At 39.6% G+C, this 26,959-nt stretch overlaps 1 protein-coding gene across 1 annotated transcript; it reads left to right on the top strand.

Moving 5' to 3' along the window:
- The first annotated feature begins 83 nt into the window (after positions 1-83).
- Positions 84-26,786, top strand: LOC139669572 (BPI fold-containing family C protein-like). Its single transcript, XM_071550073.1, has 16 exons — positions 84-423; positions 7,255-7,380; positions 9,691-9,802; positions 12,391-12,519; positions 15,412-15,570; positions 16,297-16,360; positions 16,448-16,508; positions 17,949-18,040; positions 19,629-19,802; positions 20,776-20,829; positions 21,758-21,928; positions 22,571-22,638; positions 24,051-24,093; positions 24,939-25,005; positions 25,999-26,075; positions 26,615-26,786. Exons 1-16 carry the CDS (start codon positions 84-86, stop codon positions 26,690-26,692), a joined length of 1,815 nt encoding a protein of 604 aa, XP_071406174.1. The 3' UTR covers positions 26,693-26,786.
- Positions 26,787-26,959: the final 173 nt, after the last annotated feature.

The raw sequence follows: 26,959 nt of genomic DNA, 5'->3' as shown, positions 1-26,959 counted from the left end.
CCGCGATCGATGATTGGGCGCTCGGCTGAGCACGCACCCCCACGGGCGGTGCGGACGGCGCCGCCATTGCTGAGGGACCGACCATGGCCCGACCCCCGACCGCGGCCACGACCCCGACCCCGGGCCCGGACCCCGGCCCCGGCCCCGACCGCGGCCCCGACCCCGACCCCGGCCGCCTCGGCACGGCCCCCACCGCATCGGCACGGCCCCGGCCGCCGCACACGCTCACCCTGGGAGAGGATGAGCCCCTGCCTGCCGCCGAGTGGCGGAGTTGGTTGGGCCGCTGCCCTCTCTGCCCTCCTCCTCCTCAGTGTAACACCGGTCCAGGTGTTGTTCCGAAGGCGGGAACGCCGGGGAGAGCCCGGTGCTGGCTGCGCCTGCCTGCCTGTCAGGCTGTTGGCGAGGGTCGTGGCAATGCACAAGGCGAAGGAAGGGTTGAAGGAGGATGCTGCCTCCAAGAGTGTTTAGTTTTACAAAAGAACTTGACTGTTGTCCAAACTGCTGAGTTGTCATCTCAGAGATGGTGTTACAACCCCCTTGGTCATACCTCACGAGAAGTATTAAGTGTTACAAACTGAAGTTTACTGTCTCTAGTTCACCTGTCGTACCTGAAGGGGGAAAACCCCCTTTTCCCTAGGAAGTACGTTCTGCTTTATGTGGAAATACACACTCTACTGACATGTAATGTTGATGAGGAGAATGATGTGAAAGGCACAATTTACTCAAGTTTTTACTTTGTTCAGTGAATTGTGTTGAATTTCAGGGGTAACTTGGAACAATGCAGGTACTCAGATCATCATGGTTTTCTTTCTAATGATAAAGTTTACTTACCTGTCTCCATACAAAGAGTAATACAAGAAATGAGAGGTGCAGGAAAACTCTCATACTTTCTAGGAGTACAATACTGAAATAATAAGAGAAATCCAAGACCTAATTTGCACAACTATCATCAAGTACAACTGCTTATTAGGGCTCCTTAACACTATAGGAACAGCCCCACCTGTGTCCTTTCAGCACGTGGGAAAAAGGAGACAAACGTCAAAAACTCTCTAGGCAACAGGTGAAATCTCCTTTATGCCATCCAAACATGGTTGTCCAACACAGGAAAATGTTGTTGCTAAATTTCATTTTAGAGTTTGCTGACAGATACATCTCAAACCAAAGGACAACCATAATCTGTTTTGAACATGTGAATAAATTCCTCATTGGAAAGGTGATGAAAGGAAAGGCGAAGAGTCTGCTGAGGTGGAACACCACTCATTGAGCAGTGGAGGAGCTGATGCTCCTTACAATCTGTTTGGTGTAACTTACCAGGCCCTGAGTGACAAACATGAAAACAAATGATTCCTGAGAAGCTACGCCCTTTGCCACCACCCTTTCTGGAGGAGTGCTTAGGCAGTGTCATCATGTGGGGTCATATCCTGGATAAATCCAGAACAGTGGCTTGCCACAGCAGAGGGGGTTGACACTGGAATTGGCAAAAAGGGTAGAAAGGAGGAGAACACACAAGGAGGGATCAGGAGCACTGTGCCTGTCAGAAAATGCTTTGCTCTCTCTCTTGAAGAGGGCTGAATCTAAACTAAGTCGTGCTGCTGCTGCAACATCATTACCATTTTCCATTGGTCAGGGTGTCCTGCTTTGTTTCATTCTTCAGAGTTACTGCTGTCCCAGCCACCTCCTGTTACCCCACTGGCTCCAGGGCATTTGAGTCTGTGCTCTTTTGGAAGGGTGGAGGAAGCTTCCCTTCTATGAGAAATGTCCCTGACTACAGCCGTGATGCTGCCAGCAGAACCACCATGTCAGTAATTTGCACAAGCTGAAGTGGCTGTGTGGCATAAAATCGTTCAGTTTCTCAGAGCTGGCAATAGTCATTATTAGGTAACCAGCTACACCAGTTACAAGTGAGCATTTCTGCTGCCATTCTGTGAATTTTTCCTTTGAATGTTATGAGTCATGCCATAATGTAAGATTTAGACATGTTTTCCACACAGCAGTGTTAAGCAGGAAAACCTAGGAGATGATTAGGATGAAAGGCTGAAACATTTTCCTCAGCTTTCAAGTCTGTCAGATTTCAAATGACTCAACACCACCATTATTTTTTTTTCCCTCACACATCATTTTAGAAGAAAGGGCTGTTATTTGATAAGTTACAGTTTTTCTCCACAATTTTCAGTTTGTTTCAGTCTGCAGGCAGAAGACATTCAATGGCAACATATGAAGTTGACCTCAGGCTGGGAAGGGCACTTGTCAAAACAGTGCAGGAAACCTTCATGCTTAAAACCTTGAAAAAATGGCTGTGTAGAGGAGAATTTTGACTTTTAGCATAGTTGTCTTATCAGAAATAGTGAATTGTTTTTAAGTAATTCATTAGGATAATACACAAAGGAAAACTCTTTGTTGGTAGCTTAGATGGTTGTTAAGGACAACATGATTTCTGTACTCGAAGAACTTTATTGCGGATTTTTTTCCCCACATGATCGGTGTGAAAAACAAACAATAACACCACCAAAGCAGTAAAATCCTACTGATAGACCTAGTGGGTTCTCTTGAGAAATTTGAAACTTTGAGCTGTAGTCCTGTTGCCCTAGTCCTATGGCAGAGGATAAAAAGTAAAGTTCTCTCAGTTCAGTTGCATACTTAGTGTGTGGAAATATTTTTTCCTGAAAGATGAGTGTAGTAATAAAGCTGTGAAACAGTGGACTTTTCCATTATTTTTCTTCATATATTTGCCACTACAAAGAATGTATTTTATAATACATGTCAGTAAATATATTTATGTGTATATATTAACCCTTATGATACTCATATTTTGAACGACAAGGATCACACTGAAAGATGCGAGAGAGGGTGGAATGAAAAGGAGAGTATGAAGGCTGGAGTATCACCAGGAGATTGGTGAAAGTCTGAAGTGCCATTTTAAGTGTGCCAGTGGCGGTGGAAGTTCAAATCAAAGCCAGTGGAGAGAACCTCCTAACTTCTTGCAGCTTGCTAGTGAACAGCCTTACTCCTAAAAGGTATTTTAAAGCCCCTTATACTGATGCTGCACAGCCAATACATTTAGTGGAGCTCTGCTTTACTCCATCTCAGTTTGGCTGAATACAGATGACCCTCAAACAATATCTGGAATTTGCTCATGTAGCTCTTGACCGCTCTGTTTCTGATTAAAATCTTAATCATAAGGAGCAAAAGACCTTTCAGTGGATTTTCTGGAGTTTGCCAGATTGCATCAAATGTTTTTAGTTACCACTGTGTTTTCTTGGATTTAAACAGTATCGAGTTGCTGGGAGTTGCGTGCAGAGCAAAAGTCTTTGAAGTGGCACACCAAGATGAGAGTTTGGTATCTTTGCTTTAGTAGACCAAAATCACATTTCTCTGAGCAGTAAAAAGAGGCTGAGGTTTCAATTAGGGAAATTACTGCATCCACCTTCTAGGAATCTTACAGGACTGCAATTTGTGCAATACCAGGATGGTGGCTGCCTAGGCTGAGACAATGCCTCATCCTACTGTCAGCCCCATCAAAGTAATACAGTGGTTGTACAAGACACTAAGAGTGAGCCAAACAACTGAGAGAAAGGGAAAGAAGAAAGCTTAGAACAGACCTCTGCAAATTATGGGCTTGTGTCTGAATCTGTGCAATTCAGATTCCAGACAAATAATTCCTGCTGCATTCCTGCTCAAGGTCTCAGTGTATCTTACTCTTCCACTGTCTCCTGGGAATCAGCTGAAGTGCACCCTTACAGTTCTTGGCTGTTAGGGCAGCGTGCAGAGCACAGCTAGAACAAGGACACTGGGTTTTGTTTTATTATATGGACTTAGGTAAAAATGAACCTTGTAGTCCTGGCTCAGGTGCAAGGATAGGGCAAGTTACAGAGATCAGCAACATGAGCTCAATGGATCTAAACAGGGACGATGTTTTTTTCCATCAGCTCATCGGACAGCTGCCTCCCAACATTGTTACCCATTGTTCATGGATTCTGTGCAGGCATTGCACTATGCTATTTATTTTGCAGCCTGGCATGGATTAATAGTTCTCTGGCAGTCCTGCTCCAAGGCTTTGAAAGCCTTTATGAAGGGCATCAGTAGTCAAGCCATGCTCAGGAATAGCTGTGGTAACACAAAGCTTTTGCAAAGCCTCTGAAAAATCAGGGGGTGTCCCAGACATACTCACAGATACAACCTGTGGGGGCAGGGGTGGCCATTGCCTCCTATGGATCCTGTTGGAAGATTTCATGGAGCTAGATGATGGGCTGTCTCATGAACTGGGAAGTGGATAGCATTGCTTTCCACATTGAATGGAGGAAACCATGATCAGGAACTTACTGCAGTTTTTCTCATTCCCTGAGTATTTCCAGTAGTTGTGGAGAGAGATCATCTGCTTTTATGTCATTTAGCAAACTCCTGTCTGTGTCAATTGCTGTTTTCTTCAAGCAGTCTTTCCAATATGCCTCTACTGCCAACCATATAAATTTTGTATTCCTTTTCCTTCAAGAGGTGATTTTCCATATGGAATATCAGTGTGTGGAAAGGGTTAAAATCCTGAAGCTGTTCCGTCCTTTTTGCTTTGACATTGTTGAGTGAGCTGCAGAAACCCTACCTGTTCTTGAACACACTGCACAGTAACTAGAAGACAATGGAGCAAGGGAGAAACTGAAAAATCCAGAACCAGTTCTGTGATAACTGCAGAGATATTTTGGAAACTAAAGTGCTCTTTCTGGACTTCAGGTTGGGTAGACATTGTATTTGCTATTGTCTTTTAGAACTGTTTGGTTTGGGTTTGTTAACTACTGGGGTTGCTAAATTTTTCAAGTGAAATAAATTCTGTGGGCTGCAGAGTGGAGAATTGTGTGCAGGACAAGGCAAGACAAAGACAGAATTCTTTTTCAGAGATACTCTATTCTGTTTCAGAGGATAGTCAGTTTAAGATTGTGTGTTTTTATGGGTTTGTTAAACCTGTACAGCACAATTACAGAGGGATTTTTTTGTTTTGTTTTGTGGGGTTTGGCTTTTTGGTTTTTTGTTTGTTTTTTTTTTACGTAGGAGCTTGCTTCAGTTCTTAGGCGTATTTCACTGTAGTCTTTATTGCAAGTTTTATTTGAAGCTTTTACAGACTGTTCACAAAGGAGAAACCAAATCTATCTACAGACTGGTAGGCAGAGTACTTTATTAGGGTGGGACAGGTACACAGACTGAAACAAAAGACTTCATCTTTTTTCTCTGCTTCAAGTACTTGAATCCATTATCTCTGAGAAGACAAAAGAATTAAGATAATTGTTTACATGCAGAAATTGGTCCATGCCTGCTCCAGTACTGAAGATAAAATAAGAGCAATTTGTCTGACATCTATTGTGCTCAGCAATACAATTGACAGCTCTCATTTAGTCTATCAGGCAGCTGACAAGTTCCTTCTCCTCAGCTCTGTCTGCCTCAGTCATTTGACTGACCTTGTACAATCGATCCTGGCATCGGGGCTTGGATGAAGCCAAGAAGATCAGCCTTGGAGTGCAAAATTAAAGCTTGTTGGTGTGAGTAAGGAATATGAAATGATACTGCCTTTTATTCCCATGGCAGTTGGCTTGTTTGTTCTTTCAGCTTCTCACTCAACATCCATTTAAGATCCAAACAAGAACATATCAAGTACAAGAGACACAGTAGTGACCAAGATTGCAGTTTTCTGTTCCTCAATGTGAATGAAATGCAGTGGGAATGAGGTACTTTATCTGCCTCAATGGTTCTAGCAATCCTGCTGGATAAATATATAGTAAATAACTATGTACTTTGCTATAGTAATGGTAGAAAAATCTGTCTTTCTGGTTTTACATTGATTTTTAATTGATTCTTATTAATCAGGATTGAAAGTGGCATGTTTGCAGGAAAAGCTAGGACAGTTTTTGGAAAGAGTGTAAGGTATGTGACTTCAGCAAGCTGTTGTGCATAATATAACATTGCTGCCTTAAAGTATTTACTTTGAGTTGCCTAAAATAGAGAAAACCAAAAAGGCATAAGAACTAGAAATTGAATGACCAATTAAAGAGAGCATTTTCAAAGTTTGTCCCAGTGTGGATTATGTTTTCAGAATGGATTTTTTTCCCTGAAAACACTTTTTCTTGCATGGTATCTTGGGGTAACTTTGTAAGGATTCCTCAGAGGACCGATATTGGGGCAATATTGAAAATATGTTTTGTCTGTCTTACAGTGCAGAAATCCACCAAAAAGCGGTTTTTTATGAGGTACTGAGCAGAACATGGATTTGTAACCATTTAGAGTGTGACCTGATAATACTAATTACAACACCAAAAAGTAAGACATAAGTATAAGAAGAAAGTAGAAGTAAGGGTGGAGAGCTGTGGGTTTTTTTCGTGGAGGGTAGGGTTTGTGCTTGTTTGAATTGCACTTAAATCTTTTCTGGCAGATTATGGAATAGATTGTCCAAGACAATACAATACTTATTAGAAATCCAGGAATGACTTCATAGGCTGCAATACCAGGGAAACTAGCAAGACCTTTTGCTACTTGTGAATTAGTATGGATTTGTACATAGGAAGGTACCATGATCCCAATCAGACATGCACATCCAGAAAAGGATGCGCCACTCCCTTCTGTGGTAAGGCCAGAGTAAAGTTACCATAGGTCCCTAATATACAGTTTTCTAATGCAGCATTCACAAGACTTGAAGTTGCCTTGAGAAACAGTCTGGTTACTTCTAGGAATTAAACAGTGGCTGTCACTGGTAGTGAAAATCTAGTGAAAATCAGGCTGAATGCAAGAATTTTGAACAAGGAATTTTGGGCTAGGAATGTGTCACCAAAAGATAGAATGTGACTCAACTTCTGTGAATCTGTATTGTGTGGTTATGTCCCACCATGCAGTGGCTCCCAGTCTTGCTTTGCAGTCAGCCACACTGCTGCAGGCTCGTGCCAGGACACCTTTCTCTGCTCCTGTGTGATGTCCACCCTGCAGGAGGCAGGACAGATGGTAAAATTAAACAGCCAAGACATGGCTGTGAGGAAAGCATAGAGTAAAGGAGGAGGACCATTCAGTCTCACTAGTAGCTAATGCCTGCTAAAGTGATATCCAAGGAATCAGAAATCTGTGCCTGCTTCCACAACGATGGCTCTGTGAAATAAAATCATAGGCTAAACCTCTCTTGCTATCCACCCTTGTCCCAGTTTCTTTGAGGGAAGTCATGGATACAGATTTTTTGCGATTCATTTGCATCATTTGTGAAAATATTTGTGTCATAAATGTTGTTAACAGATCGCTGTGACAAAGGTGAGAAGATGCTAAAGACATGGTATTTTTTCCTGCTCAGTTGGCTCTCCTTGCGGCTTGAGGCTAATCCTGGTCTTAAAGTGAGGATTACTCAGAAGGGGCTGGACTATGGTATGTCTAACATTGCCAGAAGTTAATTTATCATAAATACTCTATGTACGGAATATAAATTCTTGATTAAGGTGCAATATAGGAACAAGCCGCTTAAATATTGTAGTAGAATAAATTCCTTTTGTCACCTCACACCGGGAACACCCTTTATCTCTTCTCTCACTTATTTCCTTCTTTTTTATGCATCCCAGGTGTGAATTTATCTTTTATTGATGACTGCATTCTCCTAGTCCAACCATGTTTCTATTGCATTCTTCATATTGATACACTTTTTAAGAATTAGAATTAGATGGTCATATAATTGCCTCTTTTTTAAAAAAGAGTCAAAAACCTGACTTAAAATGCAATATTAGTTGAAGACAGTAAGACACATTTGGGGAAAAAAGTTTACAGTTTGGAACAACCACATAGCTGCACACTTTTACTCTCATTCCTCCATTTGGCATGGGATATCACCTGCATGTGCTGTTCTTAAAAAAAAAACAAACTAGTGACTGCTGTAATTCTGCCCCTTAAACAGAATATTGGCAATTTCCACAATATATGTTCCTTACTCTTTCTATTCATACTAACTTTCACTCTCTCTTACTAAGACATACTCTATAAGTGTGGAGGGCAGGTAGTATAATTTCAATTGTTTACAGAATTAGTATTAATAATAAAGGTTAACAAGGCACAGATTCAGCAAAAGCTGGGTCATGCTAAGGATTAATCATCATTTGTGTACTGAACATGCTGACAGGTAAACAATGGACTTGGGAGATGAAAAGTAGAAGCTCAGGGTTTATGCCTTCGAGATGAAAGAGAGGATCAGGTACACTTATTTTGTCGTATGAACACTGTTTTAAAGGCTTTGAGGAGCTGAAAAGTGCAGGGCAAACATCAGTCACCCAAAACAATATTGATCTCCCTTGCTTCCTAAGGATCTCTCATGCCTTTCAAAATGAAGATTCAACCTAGTGTTTCTTAGTGTGAGCCAGCAGTTTTTGTCATGATTAGCATGGCCTTCCAAGTGCTGAATGAACAGGCTGAGTTGGCACACCCCTGCTTTAGTGGTAAGAACAGACATTAACAGCGCTCCTCCCAAAGGCGTTTATCATGTTTGAAGAGTTTGGTGCCTGACATCTCCTTTCCCTTAATGTGAGATTTGAAGGCCGAGGCAATAGATCCTGCCTGCTTGCTTCTTTGCCTGCTGCAAGAACACTGGGAGGAATTCCACCTGGGATCCCTGTCTGCCTTCCCTGACAGTCATAAGAAAGCTTTAAGTTATTTCAGTGAGAGCCCATATTTTGCTTTGGAGACAGGAATTCCCAGGGAATCATAACTTACTTCTCCTTCATAAAAGATGCATGTTATGAAAAGTTATTCCAGTGTTATAATGAGTTTCAATTCTTTGCTTTTTTATTACTATAGAGTCCAATGGAGAAAAAAACCCAGCTGTTTTCTAGTCAGCAATTGTGAGGCAAAAGCTAAAGAAATTCATAGTAAAAATATCTGAAAGCAGGATATCATTCTATATTAAAGTTTCAGTTGTGTCTTAATCAAAGATGGCAAAAAGAAGGAAGAGATAAGGAATCTGGAATTTAAAGATGCTTTCCTTGGTCGTAATAGGGTCTGTATGTATTATCAATGCACAACTAGCATTGAAACATTCAAGAAAGTAGGAATTCTTTAAAGTAAGAAAAGAAGGTAGGAAATAAGTCAGAGATCTGTCACTGGTTGTAATTGTTCAGGTGCAGTGGCAAAACATACATACTGTGAAAGAAATGGGAAGAAAACATTTTAAAGGATTGCCTGTCAACCTCAAACCTGTACACAAGCAACAATCCATATAGTTCCACACTGGACATACCAGCACTTCAGATGCATTTATCACACTTTTTCCATAAGTAAACACTACATATAAAAGTAATCTTGCTACTTCATAACTGGCTTTTTCATCCAACAAGTATGAAACTACCTGAGGTAAAGGTCATGACAAGAATTTCCCATGGCTATTCACATTGTGAGTGAAGTGAAAGAAGCATAACAGTTTCAGAAATATGACAGGAGTTCTAGAAGATGAAATACAACTCAGAGATAAGATGATCCTAACAGAGTCTCTCTACCTTGGGTTAAATGGTTTGTATGTGAGGCTAAGACAAGTTGTAAATGCGTATATACATAGTTGAAAAAAGATCTAGGTAAGGATAATAGAATCAGTGTTTCAAGACCTATGTTAGAAGTGTTGACTAATTTGGTAGAATATCTGGGCCTCTGGGTGCCAGAATCCAATCTGAAAGGCTTGTGCTTTCCTATGTCCCCTTGTAGGCAGGAGAATTGGAATGGAGCTTGTGAAGCAAGCAGTGTTGAAAGAGACATTCCCAACCTGGAGAGGGCAGGAGAGTTTGGCAGTTGTTAAGGTCAACTATGTAATTTCCAGGTAAGTAAAGGAAGTAAATTTCAGTTTTAGGATGAAACAGCTTACTATTAGCACATAGTAATAACTATGCAGGCATTTGGGTTTTTAGCATAAAATGTTAATGGTTTATCTAACTCTTCTTCCACTACCCATGTACTGATTTGTTTTAAAAGTACTTGTTCTACTACACTCAGAGATGAGTTTTATAAAGCTCCTGAAGGAGCACCTTAGCTGGGTTTTTTTTCAGTTGGTCTGTATCAGAGTTTGAGGCAAGACAGATGTAAGCATGGGTATGATACAGCAGGGGAAACAGGTGGGAAAGAGGGCAGTATTGGTGTCATTAACACTCTACTATGAAAGAACTGTAGCAGTGAAAATAATTTGTTTGATGAAAAAAAAACCACAAGGGGATAAGATGTATGCAGGCGATGGTGTATCTAGGCTGATATGGCAGGAAGATGACCTTTACTGAATCTTTTTGGATGAATTCATAATGGTAAATCACCATTTTGACTGGATATGACTTGACACCTACTAATTGCAAAGGAAAATCTTTGTACCAGGAGTAGCCAGTAGAAAAACAGTTTTATAGAGTTGGCTACAAGTTCTCCAAATATGGAGACTAATATGAAAGCAGGTTTTTCTACAGCCTTCAATCCCACCTTCTAATAGGCTACAAACAACAACAACAACAAAACCTAAAACCACAAAACCAGGAGCTTATGATCTTTTAATATTACTCTCAAGCTAAACTCTGCAGTTCAAGAGCATTTTACTTCACTGCAAGTCACCCAGAGGAAGAAATACCACTCTGAGAGACTTCATATACTTTTTGCTGGATAGGGCCTGCATCCTTTTCCTAATATCCTACTTTCTAGTGATTATTATACCATCCTTGCTATACTGCCCTTGTGCCTTAATCACTGCACAGCTGAGAGAGTTGTGTTTGGGCAGGCTGGAGAAGAAGAGACTGTGGGGGTGGAGGTTCGCGTTTTACTGCATGTCTTCCAGTGTCTGCTGGGTGTTAATTATAGAGAATATGGAGCCAGATTCTCCCAGGGGTACACAGTGAAAGGATGGTGGGCAAAAGGCATGCTATATCAAGGAAAGTACCAAAGTTAGGAAAAAAATGTTGGGGAGAACCAGAACAAGGGCTGAAAAGGCATCTGAATCTGCATCCTTGGATGTGTTCAAGACTCACGTGGGCTGGGGCCCTGATTTGTCCCAGCTTTGAGTCGGAGGTTGAACCAGAAAACCCTCATGAGGTACCATGCCAACCTAAATTGTTATATGATCTTCAAAACCTCAGTTCATGAAATTTGCCATCTTCCCAATGGATAATCTGAATTTAGCAAACTGCAAACAAGATAACTAAAGGTAGTGGTACTGCCCAACATGTTCCTGGAAAATTATGGTTATTTTAACTAAGGGTAGTTAGTGTCTTCTGCCCCAGGGAAAGCAGACTAAAGGCAATTGTTTCAGAGATCTTTGCCAGATAGTAGGAAACAATGAGAAATGTATACTACATGATAAGTTTGCAGCTGATATCTTTTACAATGTTCAGCTCAATTCAACACACCCATCTTTGCAAGACAGCATCCTTGATTATCAGAAACATTTGTTTTGGGAGGGAAATATTCAAGTAAGATTTAGTTCAGCAAAATGGATCCTCTCCAGAGCACTTTCCTTAGGCAAGGAGGTGGAATGTGAAAACAAAAACTTTTATGCTCTTCAGCAAATGCAGCATTCAGATGTGAGAAACAGAGTCTCAAACCTCATGGGTTTCCAATTAAAGTTTATTATATGGTAAAAGCAATTTCAGCATGCTGGGTGCAACGCAAAGCCTTGCCTCGCCATCACACACCAAACACAGTGTAAATCCAGCACTTATTTAGTTACTACATACATATTCATTTTACTCTTGCATAAACATGGTAAGTACATTGGTAAGCAGTTTTAACATAGGTTTTTTATGCAACTATAGCTAAGCCACTTCTACAACCCCAGTGATAACCTCACCATAAATTCTGTCCCCCTTTGATAAGAAGTGGGAAAACTCTTCAACCTTCTTGTTACAATCCATGTAACTCCTGACAAGGTTGTAGGAAATAAAGTGATTTAACACTATCTTGTTTATTTCTTCATGCGGGTGTAAGTTGGATTTTTTGTTTAATTGGCTGCCCATATGTTTTTTTCATGTCTCTATAGGGGCCACAATAACCCATTTGTTTTTACTAACACAAATCACATCCATACTTATCACACAGACAACCTGGATTTATTTATAGATTTAGCATCTGGGATTAAACACATATTTGTTTTTTCTCAGCAAAATTTCACTTTAAGGAGTTTGTTTTTCTCCCAAGGGGAGAAAAAAACCAAAACAGAATGTCTGGTCAGATATCAAGGATTTGTTTCCAAGGATGCTGCAAGGTGTAATGGCAGAAGTGTCTTTCTTTCCTAAAATATACAAGGGTCAGTGTTTTCTGAGAAATTCTTTTACTGAAACATAGAGTTTGCCTTTTATAGCAGAAGGGATTTCAGTGATCAGGAGTCCTTCTTACTCCTTTGGCATACAGTCTAATAATCCCCCTTTCTGTATTCTGTAGGCTTAGAATTAATGCTGTAGATTTCCCAGAAACTTCTGCTTCTTTTATTCCTGGCACTGGCGTTTGTCTGTCAGTGGCAGAGGCTTCTGCTACAATCAGTGCAGACTGGAGAATCAGTGCGTGGCTGCTGTAAGTATTGTACAGGGGGATGCAGGTGGGAGGGGACAGTTCTGGGAGAAGGATATCAAAAGAAATTAAGAAATATACTGGGTAATTATTTTTCATATCAGATATGCTGTATCATTTAACAACAATCTAACAACAATCTATTTGAATAAACTTCTTAGGAAGGAAGCATCCCTTGACAACTGATGCTTTTTTTTTTTTAATTTTTCAACCCTATAGATTGTCTCTTTGTGAAGTGTCAGGTCAGACATCTGTTAGCATGCTGAATTTGTCTGGACTGTATATGACATGATATTACATGAATATTCAGGACCACAGAGTTTGCATGGACATTTGTTACTTTATTTGTATGTATAGCTGGAAGGTTGACTGTAGCTAATTATCTATGTGCTGGTACAATGTATATATCCTTCCAAAGAGCTTCTATTAAAGGAAGGGAACTCTTACAATGCCAAACATTCAGAACTTCAGAAACTCCAGAATTTAAGTCACTATGGAAAACTGACTTTCCTTCATGAGCCTGTGCAGTATGAGATTGTCTTTAATTACATGATTGCATGTTGTTTTTTCCAGTTTTTCTTATCTCAGCAGTTTTGCAATAGAATTTTAATACAATAGTCTGGCTTTTCTTGGGAGTGGGTGAGGTCTAAAACTTCTGGGATATCAGAAAAATGTGCAAGGTGCTAATCTCTACAATTTGAGTTAGCAGAGCAACTGGTAAAAGCAGTAGGTGTTGCTCTATTGTCAGCCAGATAGCACAGCAAGATGGATCACGAGGCTGCAAAGTTTCTCAGCATGTCCTGATTTCAAAGGAGCATGGACATGCAGTTCTATATTCAGTCTCAGTGAGACTGGTGGCTGGAAACTGCTGTCACTGTGCCCCCAACCTCTCTGTTGTTTCTTCTGTCATACCAGTATTGTGAGGAAAAGGAGACTCTGTTCAGTAGGGCAAATCAGCTGTTCCTAAACACTGAAGCCACTTCTCCCTCTTGCGGCAGGATAAAGATCTGGGCATAATCTGGAGAGATTCCAGACAGCAAGGGAGCCAGGGAGATGTTAAGCAGGATTTGACAGAGCAGATTGTGGTGGAGATGGTCAAAGCCAGCTTTGGTGGAGTTTAGGGGGTGAAAGGGTTTTTCTTGCCTTTTGAAGGATTAATCTATGCTACTTTCTTCAGAATGACGTTTTCTGAATGACTGTAGGTTTAAACAGATCCAGAATATGCCCTACTTGTCATCTCCTCCATTTTCTAGTTCTACACGTTGCTTTCAGCATAGCAGACTAAGAGAGCCCAGCTGAAAACGAGCTTTCCAAGTAACACAATTGACAAACCACCCCTCCTGGGCTGCTTCCAGAATCAGTAAGATGGGTCTTATGACAGCTTTTTTAATTGTAATAATGTTATTAATTTCAGCTTTAGTACATTCCAGCTCTCACTGTAGTCCTTCTCTCCACTGTGTCCCAGAGCACTCTGCAAGTCACAAAACCATTGCTCCTGAAGGCCTGTAGCTGTGACTCTGCCTCAGTGAATCAGAATGCCTTCTGCAGAAGAGCACATAAAAGAATGCAGGAAAAAAGACCTATATAGCTGGGTTTCTTCCCACCTCCCATGTAGCCCAAAAGGGGAGGAGAGCTGAGATCCTTTTGCAGTGGTCCCTGTCACTGAAGGATGAGTAAATCTGAGTTGCGACTCTAGAAGTAGTTTTGTCCAGCCTCCTGCTCAAAACAGCAGTCACCAGATTAGATCAGGTCAGCTGACTAGTGATGTTTTTTAGCCAAGAATGGTGATGCAACAACCTTTCCAAGTAACTTGTCCCAGTACTGCACAACCTTCCTTGGAAAAATGTTTTTCCTAATGGCTTCTGGAATGGTGGCTTGGTTAGGGACTGGAAAACGAGGATCTGAAGAGTGGTGCTTCCTCTATATAGCCACTAATGAACATATATGAACTGAAAGAGGAGGGTTAAAATGGTAATGGTGGTAGGGGACACTTTGTGATGGGCAGTACTAGAGATTGGCTTGGTCAGGGCACTCTGTGGCTTAGATGAAAATTTTTCTGTTGCGATTATTGCTTCTTTTTAAAGGGATATTTTGCTTTGACTAAAAAAATTAAGAGGAAAGTGTAGAGACTCATGGTTTGAACTTCATGTTGGACACGGCTCTTTCTCTGTACTGTGATGCTGCTGATGTAGTAATGAATGCCTGGGGAAAGAAACCCCAAGTAATCAAGATGAAAGGGTGAAAAGTGATGTTTTCAATGTCAGTTCTGTTACAGTAAATGAGGTTTTTACCCATTCAACTCTATCCTCTTGGCTGGTCTACAGCTTCTACAACTTCTCACTGTAGGCCTAATACCTAAATTTGCTGGAATTTAGATATATAAATATTTTTGTTGGGGTCTTAGTGATTTTTTACAGAAAGGAGAATGAACAGGTTTGAGGCAAGACAAAAAAAATGGAGTAATGTATACATTTAAAAGAGTTATTGAAAATTGTTACAGGAAAGAGGAAGTGGAACAATATAAAAGATAACACTTGCTTTATGTATTTATTAGCTAAGTGGCTTCCGCTGTTGCAGTCCCAGAGACTTTCAGGGTAATCTGTCATGAAGGACTGGAATGTCTTGTGTGGCTGTGGAATTGTGGAATTGTGACATTTTTGTAAACTTGTCAAATCCTGCACAAGACTGGAAAATTCATGTCCTGGAAACATATGCATATAATCTGTTTGTGAATACCAGGCATGTCCCTAATCTACTTTAATCCCTAGAAAACCCATTCTTCATTCTAGATAATAGGAGCAAGAAGTCCTTTTGGAGTTGCTTTACAGGCAGTTTTTTAAATCATTCCCTTGCAGCAGATGTTTTCTTTACTGAGTTTGACTTTTTTTGTCCAAGCAGCAAAGGCGAAGGAGAAATTGCTGTGTCCATCTCAGGACTGTTTATTTCAGTTACCTTCAGAGTGTCACGGGATAGCACAGGCCACTTGTCCACAGCGCTACACAATTGCCAGCTGAGCATTGATAGTGTAAAAGTCAAGTTAAGTGGACGACCTAGGTATGTACAGCAATTTTTCTAATTACTCTGTGGGAAGTGACAGGGTTTGTAGCATAAGGGTCACTTTTCAAATTTTGATTTCTTGGGATCCCGTTCCAGGTTATGATTAACTATTGAAAGCTCTGAAAGTGGATTTTTAATGTTTTACTTTCAAAAACAGACTCCTTTGCTGAGTATGTGAAGTGTGGTTAAGCTACATTTCTTTCTGAAATGAGCTGCCTACTCCTGAGCATGACACACTGCATATCAAAGCATTGATATTTGACCATTTAAAAGAGTACAAGATTGCAAGTGGGGGGTTGCAGATACAAAAGTGATCCATACTTAGTGATCTAAATTAAGCCTTTTGAGAAACTGACTTGCAATTTGAGGATAAAGCTTTCAAAAGAGAATATGAAACAATGCTTATCATTCTTAATTTGATTTTCTAGAATTTTTTTATAACTCATAGATGAAATGTGGCTAATTGAGCATTGTTTATCAATACATAATATGAACATTCACAGCTATAGAGATGACCTTCTATATAGCTCTTCTGAGACTGAAACACCCTAGCATTTGTCTGAAACTCAAAATAATAAAAGCAGTCAACTATACAGTCTACCATATTGCTGTACTTGCTTCTTGTTAATATAAATGACATTGATGTCACCGTCTGCCAGATTTTATATTTCAAAGATTTCAACCCATGGTAAAAAGCCACTGTGTTCATTTCCTTTCCTCCAGATGGATCTACAGCTTTCTGTCTGGTTATCTTGAGAAGCCCATTCACACCGAATTGGATAAAAATGTAAGTTTGCAAAGATGGTTTCAGATAGGGAAGGGAGGAGTTAAAACATCGGCCTTACATTACTGACTTGTCTCTCTTTTTGTATAGATATGCCTAAATATCAAACACAAAATCCAAATGATGGATGCACAGCTTAGAAAGCATAAGCGTGAGTTGTTGACAACACCTTTTTGTTAAGTAACTTTCATAGTGCTCAAATTGTAGCCATTTTTGTTAGAAGCCAAACAATTTCTGTGTTCATGGTACCAAAAAAGTGAAGGAAGAAAAATACAGCCATTGTTCTGTACCTTAACCTATTCCATACTCCACCCTACAAATCTCTTACATGCATCTTATATACAATATTCAGGTTTCTTCTGTGCCCTTAGCAAATCCCTTGTAATCTTTCAGTCTGTTGTAGATGATCCATGTTATTTATTTAGATTTTCAAAATAAGCATTTTCTTGTTGATCCTTTGTGTTCTTGGTACTGTGGATGTAAGACTTGTGTTCAGTGAGGTAACAAGGTGCTGTAGGAAGACAGTGTCACACTGAGCATGTTTCTTTCCCTACCAGTAACAATTCCTGTGTCACACTTGCACAGACGTGAATACAATAGATACCTGTGTTCAAAAAGCATATAAGGTTTTCACTACTATAATCAATGCCACAACTTTTATTATTGTTAGCTTTTCCCCCTAAGATTCAGAATATTTGTTGTTTTTCTCAATTCGAAGTAATTTAATTCCTGTGAGTAATATAATTGAGTCATCGAGTTTGTTCCCAAAAAAAAAACGCTCTTCATTTTTCATTGTGGTTATTTCTATTATCTGCTCTGCTATCAGAAGTAGAGTAAGTAGACATTCATTTTTCCTAAAGTGACCTATACCTGCCATATGCCAAGCAATGGCAAGTATTACTGAAAATCATAGTCATCAAGAACATTTTCTTATGCATCACATAATTAAATACTTCAGGTTCAAGGGCACTCCAAGCTGTGGTGTCCTGTTGAGGAGTTAATAATCTCTATGTGAATTCACCATTTCTTTAAACCCATCTCATTTTTATGCAGTATGAACAGGCCATACAATCCAATAAAAAATAGCAATCAGATTGAAGCTGCATCTGGGAGCCTTTCAGAAAGTCTTCAATCATATTATCAATAAAGTGCCCTCTATTGTGAAAAAACATACAGTTTCTTCAACACTGATTGACAGGAAAATGTGCTAATTTCATCTTCCAAAGCACTTAGTAGTATTTACCAGAACTTCACTAATCATATTGGAGACTTTAGTTCTCTTGTGCAAACATATAACAAAAAGGGGACTCTGCCCTAGATTTTTCACTGCATGGGAGAGACTTCTGCAAAGTTATTCAGTTGTGAACAGCAGAACAAGGCCTAAGCGAAGAGGAATCAGTGACTTTTTCAGAAGGAATAGTCTCACTACTTCCCTTATAAAAATTTCCCTTTTTATTTTCTTCTTCCTTGTGCCACCATTCTTATTAAGATTCATCATTTCTATACTGCCTTTTCTTTTAACTAAGCAATAACTGTTTGTGATGTGTTTTTGTAATAATTTCTGTTTTGATTTTGTCCATCATTCTTCTAGTCTTAAGCCAGATTGACGCCTTTGCACAAGTAGACTATTCCCTAGTTAGCTCTCCAGCAGTCTTCAAATCACACATTAACTTGGATTTGAAGGTAATTTGTCTTTAATATTGGTGTCCTTTCTAAGACTTTTCTGATTCTGTTTTGACTTGATTCATTTTCTTTCACTACAGTCTTACTCAACCTCTGCAGTATTTACTTAGAAAAGCAGTAAGATGATTGGGAATTTTGGCCAAGAGTTATTTTGAAACCCAAATTCAATTGTTTATTTAATAAATTAACTGTATTTGTTAATTAACCAAAGATATTATTTAGAGTTAAATTAATTCAGGGTTGAAACCCTACAGAGGTGCTTTACAAACAGCATAAAAGTGTTCTTTAGATACACAGCTCTTGCACTGCTGCTTGGCCTCCGCCTGATAGCAGTGATACATTATCTATGATGGCTACCAGTGTGATTGCAGTCCAAAGCGTTTGTTCTGAGATGATTCAGCATCTTGTATAAGTACAGGTCACACCCAAAAAGGAGACTCTTCACAGAGCAGTTCCTTTCTTATCTAGTTTTCACCTTTGTTAGCAAGAGATATCTCAGCAACACTGAGCTTTTCCAGCAGTTTCAACAGTTCTTGTAATTCAGAGCATCCCAATGGCTCTCAGACTGACTTCAGTTAAGAAAGATTTGCCAGAGCTGTGGCTGAAATTCTCCTTCTTGTTATTTTGTTCAAGCAATTTTCACCTCCCACAAAAAACTCTTTGCAAGCAGGATATAGATACCTTGAAAGAACTAAGCAATTATTCTTCAGCTACTGTATCTCTTTAGAACTTACAGGCTAAGCTTTAATACGTGGACGTTCCACTGGGACACCGGATGACTTGTTCTAAGTCAGTCAAGGAAGTTACTGGTCTTGGTGCTCCTTAGAACAGGCTGGTTCTTGATGGTTATGAGTTGTCATCTTCCAACTTTCAGCTTTGTTTCTGTGGGTTTTATGCCTTCCTATATCAATGCTTTTCTGTTGAATCTTCCAGCTACTAACGTTCAGTAATTACAGTAACCTTCAGTAGCCCATCAGTAATTACATGACTTGCTATCTGTATTACTTTCCTTACATGGCCTGAGCTCACCTGCCTTTTCAATTTTAATAGTTATTTTTTTAGCATATCTGAATCAAGGACCCCTACCTGTGCAGCACCAAACTAGGTCTTGGAGGACTGGCAGCTGGGCCAGGGCTAAGAGTTAGGTGATATAAAAGGCTCCTTTGTGTATCCCTGTCCTAAGCAACTTCCAGGGCTTTTGGGGTGTGCCCCAAGATTTTCTTGAAATGCCACTCTTAGCATTAAATTAACAAATGTCTTTGCTACAAGAGAAGGAAAACTGTGGTCTACAGAATTATTTTGTGTGTGTGTGTGTCTTGTCACTGCTGTTCAGAATACTCATTTAAATGCTCAAATTCAGACTTTGAAAGTACAGCAACCATATTTTCTTTGATTCCTGTAGTTTTTTAGAAGAGCCTCAATTTGCTGATTTTTAGAGCATAACACAAACTTATTTGCTTAGCTTGTGGTTTATTAATGTCAAGATTTTCTTCAGAGGAGGAAGAATTCTTCCGGGTCAACAACTGCTAATGCATTTTGACAGATAAAAATGTTTCAACTAAAAATATTTGATAATGACTTTTTGCAGGGCACAGTCTATCCAGTAGGAAATCACACAGACCCTCCCTTTGTGCCAGCTCCATTTGCTCTCCCAGACCAGGGTGACTCCATGATATACCTGGGAGTCTCCAATTATTTTCTTAAGTCTGCCTCACTGGCTTACTACAAAGCAGGGGCCTTTAATATCACCATCTCTGAAGAGGTGAGTATAATTTGCATGTATTAGAATTACAAATATCAGCACTATGGATAGTCACATCAGCAAAGGAGATGAACATATTATATTTGCCATTTTACATAGATTTGGGTCACACTTCCATCACTTGTAGGAGGGATTAATAACATTCATTCTGGATGTTGTAATTTAAAATAGTCCAAGTCCCCCTCAGACCTAAGTCTGAACTTCTTGGCAGCTCGAAACAAGGAATGACAGATATGAACACCACATGTGTGCCAGGAGTGGCAGAAAGAAGCAAAAAAAAAGCTTTTCTCTGCATGGATTGCACACAGGAAAAGGCAAGAAAAGAAAAAGTGTACTGAAGCTACAGTCTGCTGCACAGAGTCCCACAACAGATGTATTGGCTATGTTGAGAGCTAAAATAAATCCTTAGACTTAACAGAGCAGCACGGTGAGGCAAGAAGCAGGTACAAGGAGATTAAGCTTTCAGCTGTGGTTGAAGAACATACAAGACCTCTCAGAAATGCCTGTTTCCACACTGGCATTTGTAGTCAAGAGTTTCCAATAAGTATTGCTAACTTAAACAACATTAAGAGGGTCTTTGTGAAAGCTGGTGACATGAATGACACTAACAAACACCATCACAGTGGTTAGCAGCCAGAGCAGATGAAATTTGTGAGTTCTTGCCTGACATACTCAGTATATTTCATCTGAGAAAGTCTCAAAGGCAGGAAGTCATGTCTGTTCTTTCAAAGAATAATGCTTGTTCACCAGTACACACTCCTACATCAAGTCCATGAGAAATCTGTCTCTCTTTTGTCCCACAGAGCACTGCAGGTTCCTTAGGAATCACTCTAAGGCAAGGAGATACTAAATCAAAACATGTATTATCTGAAACTAAAATAAAGAGGTTATATTGTTTGGGGTTTTTTTACCAAGGAAAACCTAATTTTTAATCTGATATAATGATGATCTAATTTATTTTATTTGTTTACAGCTTGCTACTACTTTTAGCTTAAATACCTCCTTACTCAAATATTTTGTTTCTGAGGTGAGTACTTTTACTTGTACAGACCTTTTAAGAAAAAGCAGCATCTAATGTTTTTTATGGATTTTATCTGTGTGCTGGCTCCTTTGAAAAAGTTTGGAGGAGACAAGGAAACAGATTTATGATCAGTGCAACATTCAAACATACATGTCTACTTTGTGATAACTCTTCCTAACTATGTCATACTACACTTTAATCTTTCTCTGCCCCTCTAAATTCTGATTTGCTCTCAGTTTGAAACAGTTATAGAGAGTAAGTAGCAGCCGTTGTGAGATGGCTCTCCTTTTATTCCTGTTCAAGGTAATGGTATCTCTGCTATTGGTAGCCTGACTTCTCTTTGCAAAGATTCCTGATGTCTGACTACTTGAGATTATATGCAATAGGAAATAAGAGTCATGACTGTAACAGTGAGTCTATAAACGTGATGCGAGAAATTAATATACTATGAGATACTTTAAAATCTGGCAACATTTACTATAAGATGATGAAATTTGGAACTTATGCCACTGCAAACTGAAGTTTTGTCCTCTAGGAGTTTCTCTACTTTTCAAAAGGTTGTCTCTTTTGCAGGCTGTCACTTTTCCAAATCATTTATATTGTCAAAGTGATTTTTTTTTTACTGGAATTACTAATTTCCCCCATTTCTGCAAGAGGCTAATTTCCTCTTAAAATACATTTTTCAGGAACAACTTTTAAATTCTTTCTTTATATATGTTCAATATCAATGGGTCTAAAACTCCATAATTTGTTTTATCATTTCTGAAACTCAGAGTATATGCAATGCTAATTTTGTCATTAAAATGAAGTATATTTAATATTGCTTAATTACAAGAAGATTGGTACATAACACCTGATTATGATGCAGCTACAGAAACTGTAGCTTAAGAAAAGTAACTCTCTCAACATTTTGTCCCTCTTTGAACCCCCACAGATGTCTCTGAGTCACCCAGCAGTGCATCCAGTGCTGCTGAAGCTGATGGCTACGTCACCTCCTGCAGTCACTTTAAACACAGCCAGATGCATCCTACAGATCACTGGCTGTGTAGAAGTGTTTGCTGCTCTGCCAAATTCAACCACCCAGTACATCTTTACAGGAAATCTAGTAAGTAAAATGCCCTAAAAGATAACATTCTGTGCTGAGGGTGAACAAAACACACAGTAATCTTCCAGGTCCTTTAAAAATCATAGAGATCAGTACAAAATAGCATATAGATCTGCCACAAATATGCACACTGTTCTGTTGCATGTCACAGGGTGGAAACATGCACCACATAATGTAGAATTTAATGGGTTTAACAGGCAGGTGCAGAGAGCTACTTACAAAAGCCTTTTTTTCCATGTGGGAGGTTGAGTGATTATTCAAGAATAAATTGTAATACATAAAAATGTTATTGTCTGATGCCCAGCTTTCCTAACCTGTTTATTATAAAATAGTTCACTGTGTCCCCAGACATCTTTTGATTAGGTTGCAAGTGAACCAGTTAGGTCAGCCATGCAAGGACTTCAATGATCCTAATGACTAGGATGCAATCAAGGCAGTGTTATCATTTTCCTCACACAATCTCAATTGCTGGCAGAAAGTAGCAAATTCACAAATGCTTTCACTATCTACATGTATTTACCACATAAAAAGTTTAGACATTGTGTTTGCAATCAAAAAAGCAATTACATTTGTTCCTGTATCTAAGACAGTATCTATCTGTGTATACAGTCACAGAAGACTGTTTTGTTTTTTTCCCTGCAGACAGCCAGTACCAGAGCCAAATTGATAATAACGAAACAGAGGTTGATTATCTCATTACTTCTGAAGAGGTAACCAAGAAAAATTCAGAAAGCAACATTAATGATCCCAACATTAGGACAAAAAGAAACTCGTGTCAGCCTGACAGTGGTTGTTTTACCATGACAAAATTAGTGACCTTCTTTCTCAGAGGAGCTCTTAAGCTGCTTTCAACTGGTTGGTCTAAATCTTTCAGATGAAATACATTAATATTGTGGAACAGCAATGTCTCTTGTGCAACACGATACTTGCCCTTTCTGTAGGTTAAATACCTTTCCAGATGATAACATTCAATTTATTGGTTATCTTAAAGGCATCTGTTTCAGTCTGTGCTGACGTTGGAGTATGAAGTTCAGTAGCTTATTCAAAACCTTCTAAATGTTGGTGCCATGCCAAGCCTGAGCATCATAAACAGAACTGCTGGAGTGCAAACCCTGCACAGGAGCACTGTCACTAGCTCTCTGTGTGCCTTCACATGAGGGGAAGGAAAAAGTGAGACTACACGGCACACACTGCAACAGCAGACACCAAGCCGTCAAAGAAATGAGACTGGAAAAGTGCCTGTAGTTTGAGTCAAAGCTCAAAGCTTTTTAGGTTTTTCTTAGATCTCGCAAGTTTTGTGTTTACCCACAGTTAGGGTTATTTTCAGCTGTTCTAGAAAAGTTTTATTTATTCTTCGAGCTGAGCTGGACTTACAGCCCCTTTCTCCATAAGTGCACCAGGTGGATAGAAGCACAGACTTTCAGATAGGCAGCCCACATCAATGCTTCTTCTTGTTAGCTCTGTACTGCAAGTGTCCTCAGAATTCAGAATATATGATACTTTTAATCTATTACAATTTCATTTAAAAAATATAAGAAGCCTTTTCTTAGTTTTGGTCACTGGACCTTTTTAACAGGAAAAGAGGACTTAAAATTATCAGAGCCTGTCAATTTAAGTTTAAAAAGCAATGGTGCCACCTACTTAGAGCTTTTGACACAAGAATTTGTTCTTCTGTGCTTCAAAATTTTGGTTTTCCCCAGGATTATGTTTAAAATGATCTGAGTATGCATTATGGACATCAGAGAAAAAAGTTAGGAAATCATAATAGTTAGAAAAGGATATGAGTTAATTCAATTTGTAATGCATATTTGAGGAATGTGTAGTTCAGCCATTGCAGGAAATAACAATTCCAGGAAAAATTGATTTCCCAAGTCTTATAGCCCAGAACTACACGTGACTGTAAGAGGAGATTAGCGCCAGAAAAATCCCAGTGATTCTAGAACTCATTTGTAGTTGTGCCAGATTTAATTAAAAGCTTTTGGGAATCAAAGAGTCTTTGGCAAGTTTAAATTGTGAATCAGCGTGAAATCAGTATGAATTTCCACAAACAAATCTTCAAGTGATGTGCATAACTTGTGCTTTGATCCTTTCTAGTGAATATTCTTTTCCTGCTTCTCTTCAGGTTCCAGTTCTCCCTACTGCACTCCAGCCTTGGCTTCCCTGAGGTATGTTGATGGTTTTAGTGCCTGGAATAGGTAGGTGAGCCCTTCAGAGATAAAAGAAATTCTTCTGAACTTCTTGCTGAATTGGTCTGTCTTGGGGATATCATCTGCCACTGCTCTTTCTGCTTTGAAATACTATATGCTATGCTTTTCTTTTTTCTTTCCAGTAAGAGGAAATACCTCTTAGAGTGTTGGGGATTTTTCTTATCAGAGGCTCAAAATGTTATGGAGTCTTCCTCAGTTCAGGCAGAATTCACAGCTGGATTGAGTACATGTAGCAGTTGAAGTGAATATAAAGTCAGGCTTAAGCTCCCTATCATAAATTATCTTAAATTACTTCAAACAAATGTCATAAAGAGGAGTAAAAGAAAGGGAATAAAAGAAACATGATGCCACTACTTAGATCACTCACTGTAGACTGAGAAATGATCAGTGAGACTGAAGCAGCTCACCCGAACCAACATCTTTAAGTGAAGAGGAGACTAATCACAATGGCATAACACAGAGCACCAGGACACAGCAATTCTTGCCACCTGCCAGCTGAAATGAGATTGAACATATTTGATTCCTAAAGTTAAGGTTCAACTCAGGTACTTAATATACAGAAAAAAACAAACCATTCAATTTAACTCGTTGTGAGAACATGGACACCTCTTTGCCTTGTATATATTACATGGCTCAGCTGCAACTTAAGCCAAAATACTTTTTTTTTGCCTGAGACTTTCTCTGCGAAACTCTGTTCTCATCTTTTTGCATGTCACTTCAGTTCTAACACTCCATCTTCCTTGTCAAGCTGCAACCCCATAGGCACCAGGCAATAATCACCAAATGTGCTTTTCCCCACACAGCAGAAGTCAGTGGTGGAGAATTTTCTGTCTTATGCTTTACGGAGAGTAGTGATCCCAGTAATCAATGGTAAGGATTGTGGCCAGTTCCTGAGCACTGTTGGTGGGAAACCAAGACTGAAACCATAAAAGGCAGTGCCTGATTTTAAAGACTCTGTTATGGGAGGTTTTCTGTTCATTTGGTGACACCCAGACAGGTTTACTCTGTGCTGGACTTCGATCTTGGTTACTCAGCCATGTGGATCAGGGCCTGGGACAGAGCAAGTCTTGGCTCCCTTTCAAACACTAAGGTTGCATTTCATTTTCCCTGAATGCAATGTGGCAGCAGAGCTGAAACTTGTGTGATTCTCATCCTGACACAGAGTCAAACTGTGACTAGAGAATGGCCCAAACTGAGGAAGTGCAGAAGCACACTTGTACCTTTGGGCCTTGGGGTAATATCTCTGACTTTATCACCTCTCTCTGCCTTTGTGCATCACCTGCTGCCACAGGCAGGACAGAATAGAAAATCAGTTCAGTAGGATGCAGGGAAGGAGAGATGATGAAGAAAGGCATGATGATGGAAAGAAGGTGGAAGAGTACAGAAGGTGCTTCTCAGCTGAACAGAGGTGAGGAGACTGCTGAGGAAAGAAGTGAACTATCAACGAGGAGAAAGGAAAGAATGAAAGGGCAGGATGCAAGTCAGATGTTTTGAAAAGGAAATAGGAATAGAGCTGAGGCTTGATCCGGGAAAGTAGGGATAGAGGAGAATAAGAGGAGATGAAAGAATGAGAGGGTGAAGTAGAGAAGAAATTGAAAGGAAGATGGAGAGTAAGTCAGAGTGGGAAACAGCAGAATCCAGACCTTGAGGGACGGATTACTGGAGAGGAACAAAGGCAGTGTCAGCTGAGAGATTGTAAGAGGTTTATATGCAACTTTTTCACAGAGTTTTTTGCTCCATTGAGAGGCTCAAGGATGGTTAATTAAAGGGAAATTGCAAACAGATTGAGTTGCTTGAGAAAGATGCTTCTAAAGTGCATTTTATTATTACATTCAAATGTATTTATATTTTTCCTTTCCAAAGATAAACTAGGAAAAGGATTTCCTCTTTTAAACTTGGCCCACACCAGCCTGACTGGACCTTTAATAAAAATGAATCAGGTAAGAAGCCAAATTTCTTTCATAGAGTATTGCTTCTGTTTCAGGCCTGCACATTTGTGTGTGTTCTTATTGGGTAGATCTAAATGTTGCTAATCGTAAGGCTTTCACTATGTGTTAGATATAACATCCAAACTCTGGATCCAAAATGAGCCCCCCACCCCTAGCAGTGGTAGATTGCAAAGGACCCACTAGCCCTTTGGGGTGTGCCAGCACGGGCATGTGGCAAGGACAGCACTGTTATCCCCAGCAGGGCTTAGGAGCACTGAGTGTGTGAGTCCTTGCTACTCTGACTCTTCTCTAGGAAGGCTCATAGGCAACCTGAGTGTCTCTGTGGTAAGTGTTACTCAGTCTTTTGGAGAGTTGTGTTAACCTACATGAAAGCCATTCTTACCCTAAAGTTAACTAAAATTCAGAAGACATAAAGCCACTCTTGTTTCCTGCTCTGCTAGGGGCTTGCCATGGGATTTAATCCCAGAGTATTGTTCCTGAATATATCTATCTGAAATTTAAGGTAATGTTATGTGGTTTTTTTTCCTCAGGGTCATCTGGTTATTTCCACTGATGTTCACTACCAACTAGAGAATGGGGAAGATGAGGACCTCCACAGCCACTCCTGATGTCTCTACTTCTAAAGAATAATAAGGGAAAAATGCAGTTTTCCTTCTGTTGCCTTTAGGGTGCAAATGCTGTAACATTAAAAGTGTGGCTTTTCATCACTATTTTTAGTGTTTTAGTAAAACTTTTTACGCACTTTTCACAAAGTGAATCTGTTGGGTTTTAGTACAGTGAGTGTAGCTAACTGTTCCTGATACTTTGGAAAACTTGTTGCAGCCTGATGAGAAGAAGCAACTGGTTCTTTTCACTACAGTTATAGACACCACATT

Source organism: Pithys albifrons, chromosome 3 (assembly GCF_047495875.1).
Source record: "Pithys albifrons albifrons isolate INPA30051 chromosome 3, PitAlb_v1, whole genome shotgun sequence".
Lineage (NCBI taxonomy): Eukaryota > Metazoa > Chordata > Aves > Passeriformes > Thamnophilidae > Pithys > Pithys albifrons.
The sequence above is the reverse complement of the archived record's forward strand: the minus strand, read 5'-3'. Positions and strand labels throughout refer to the sequence as shown.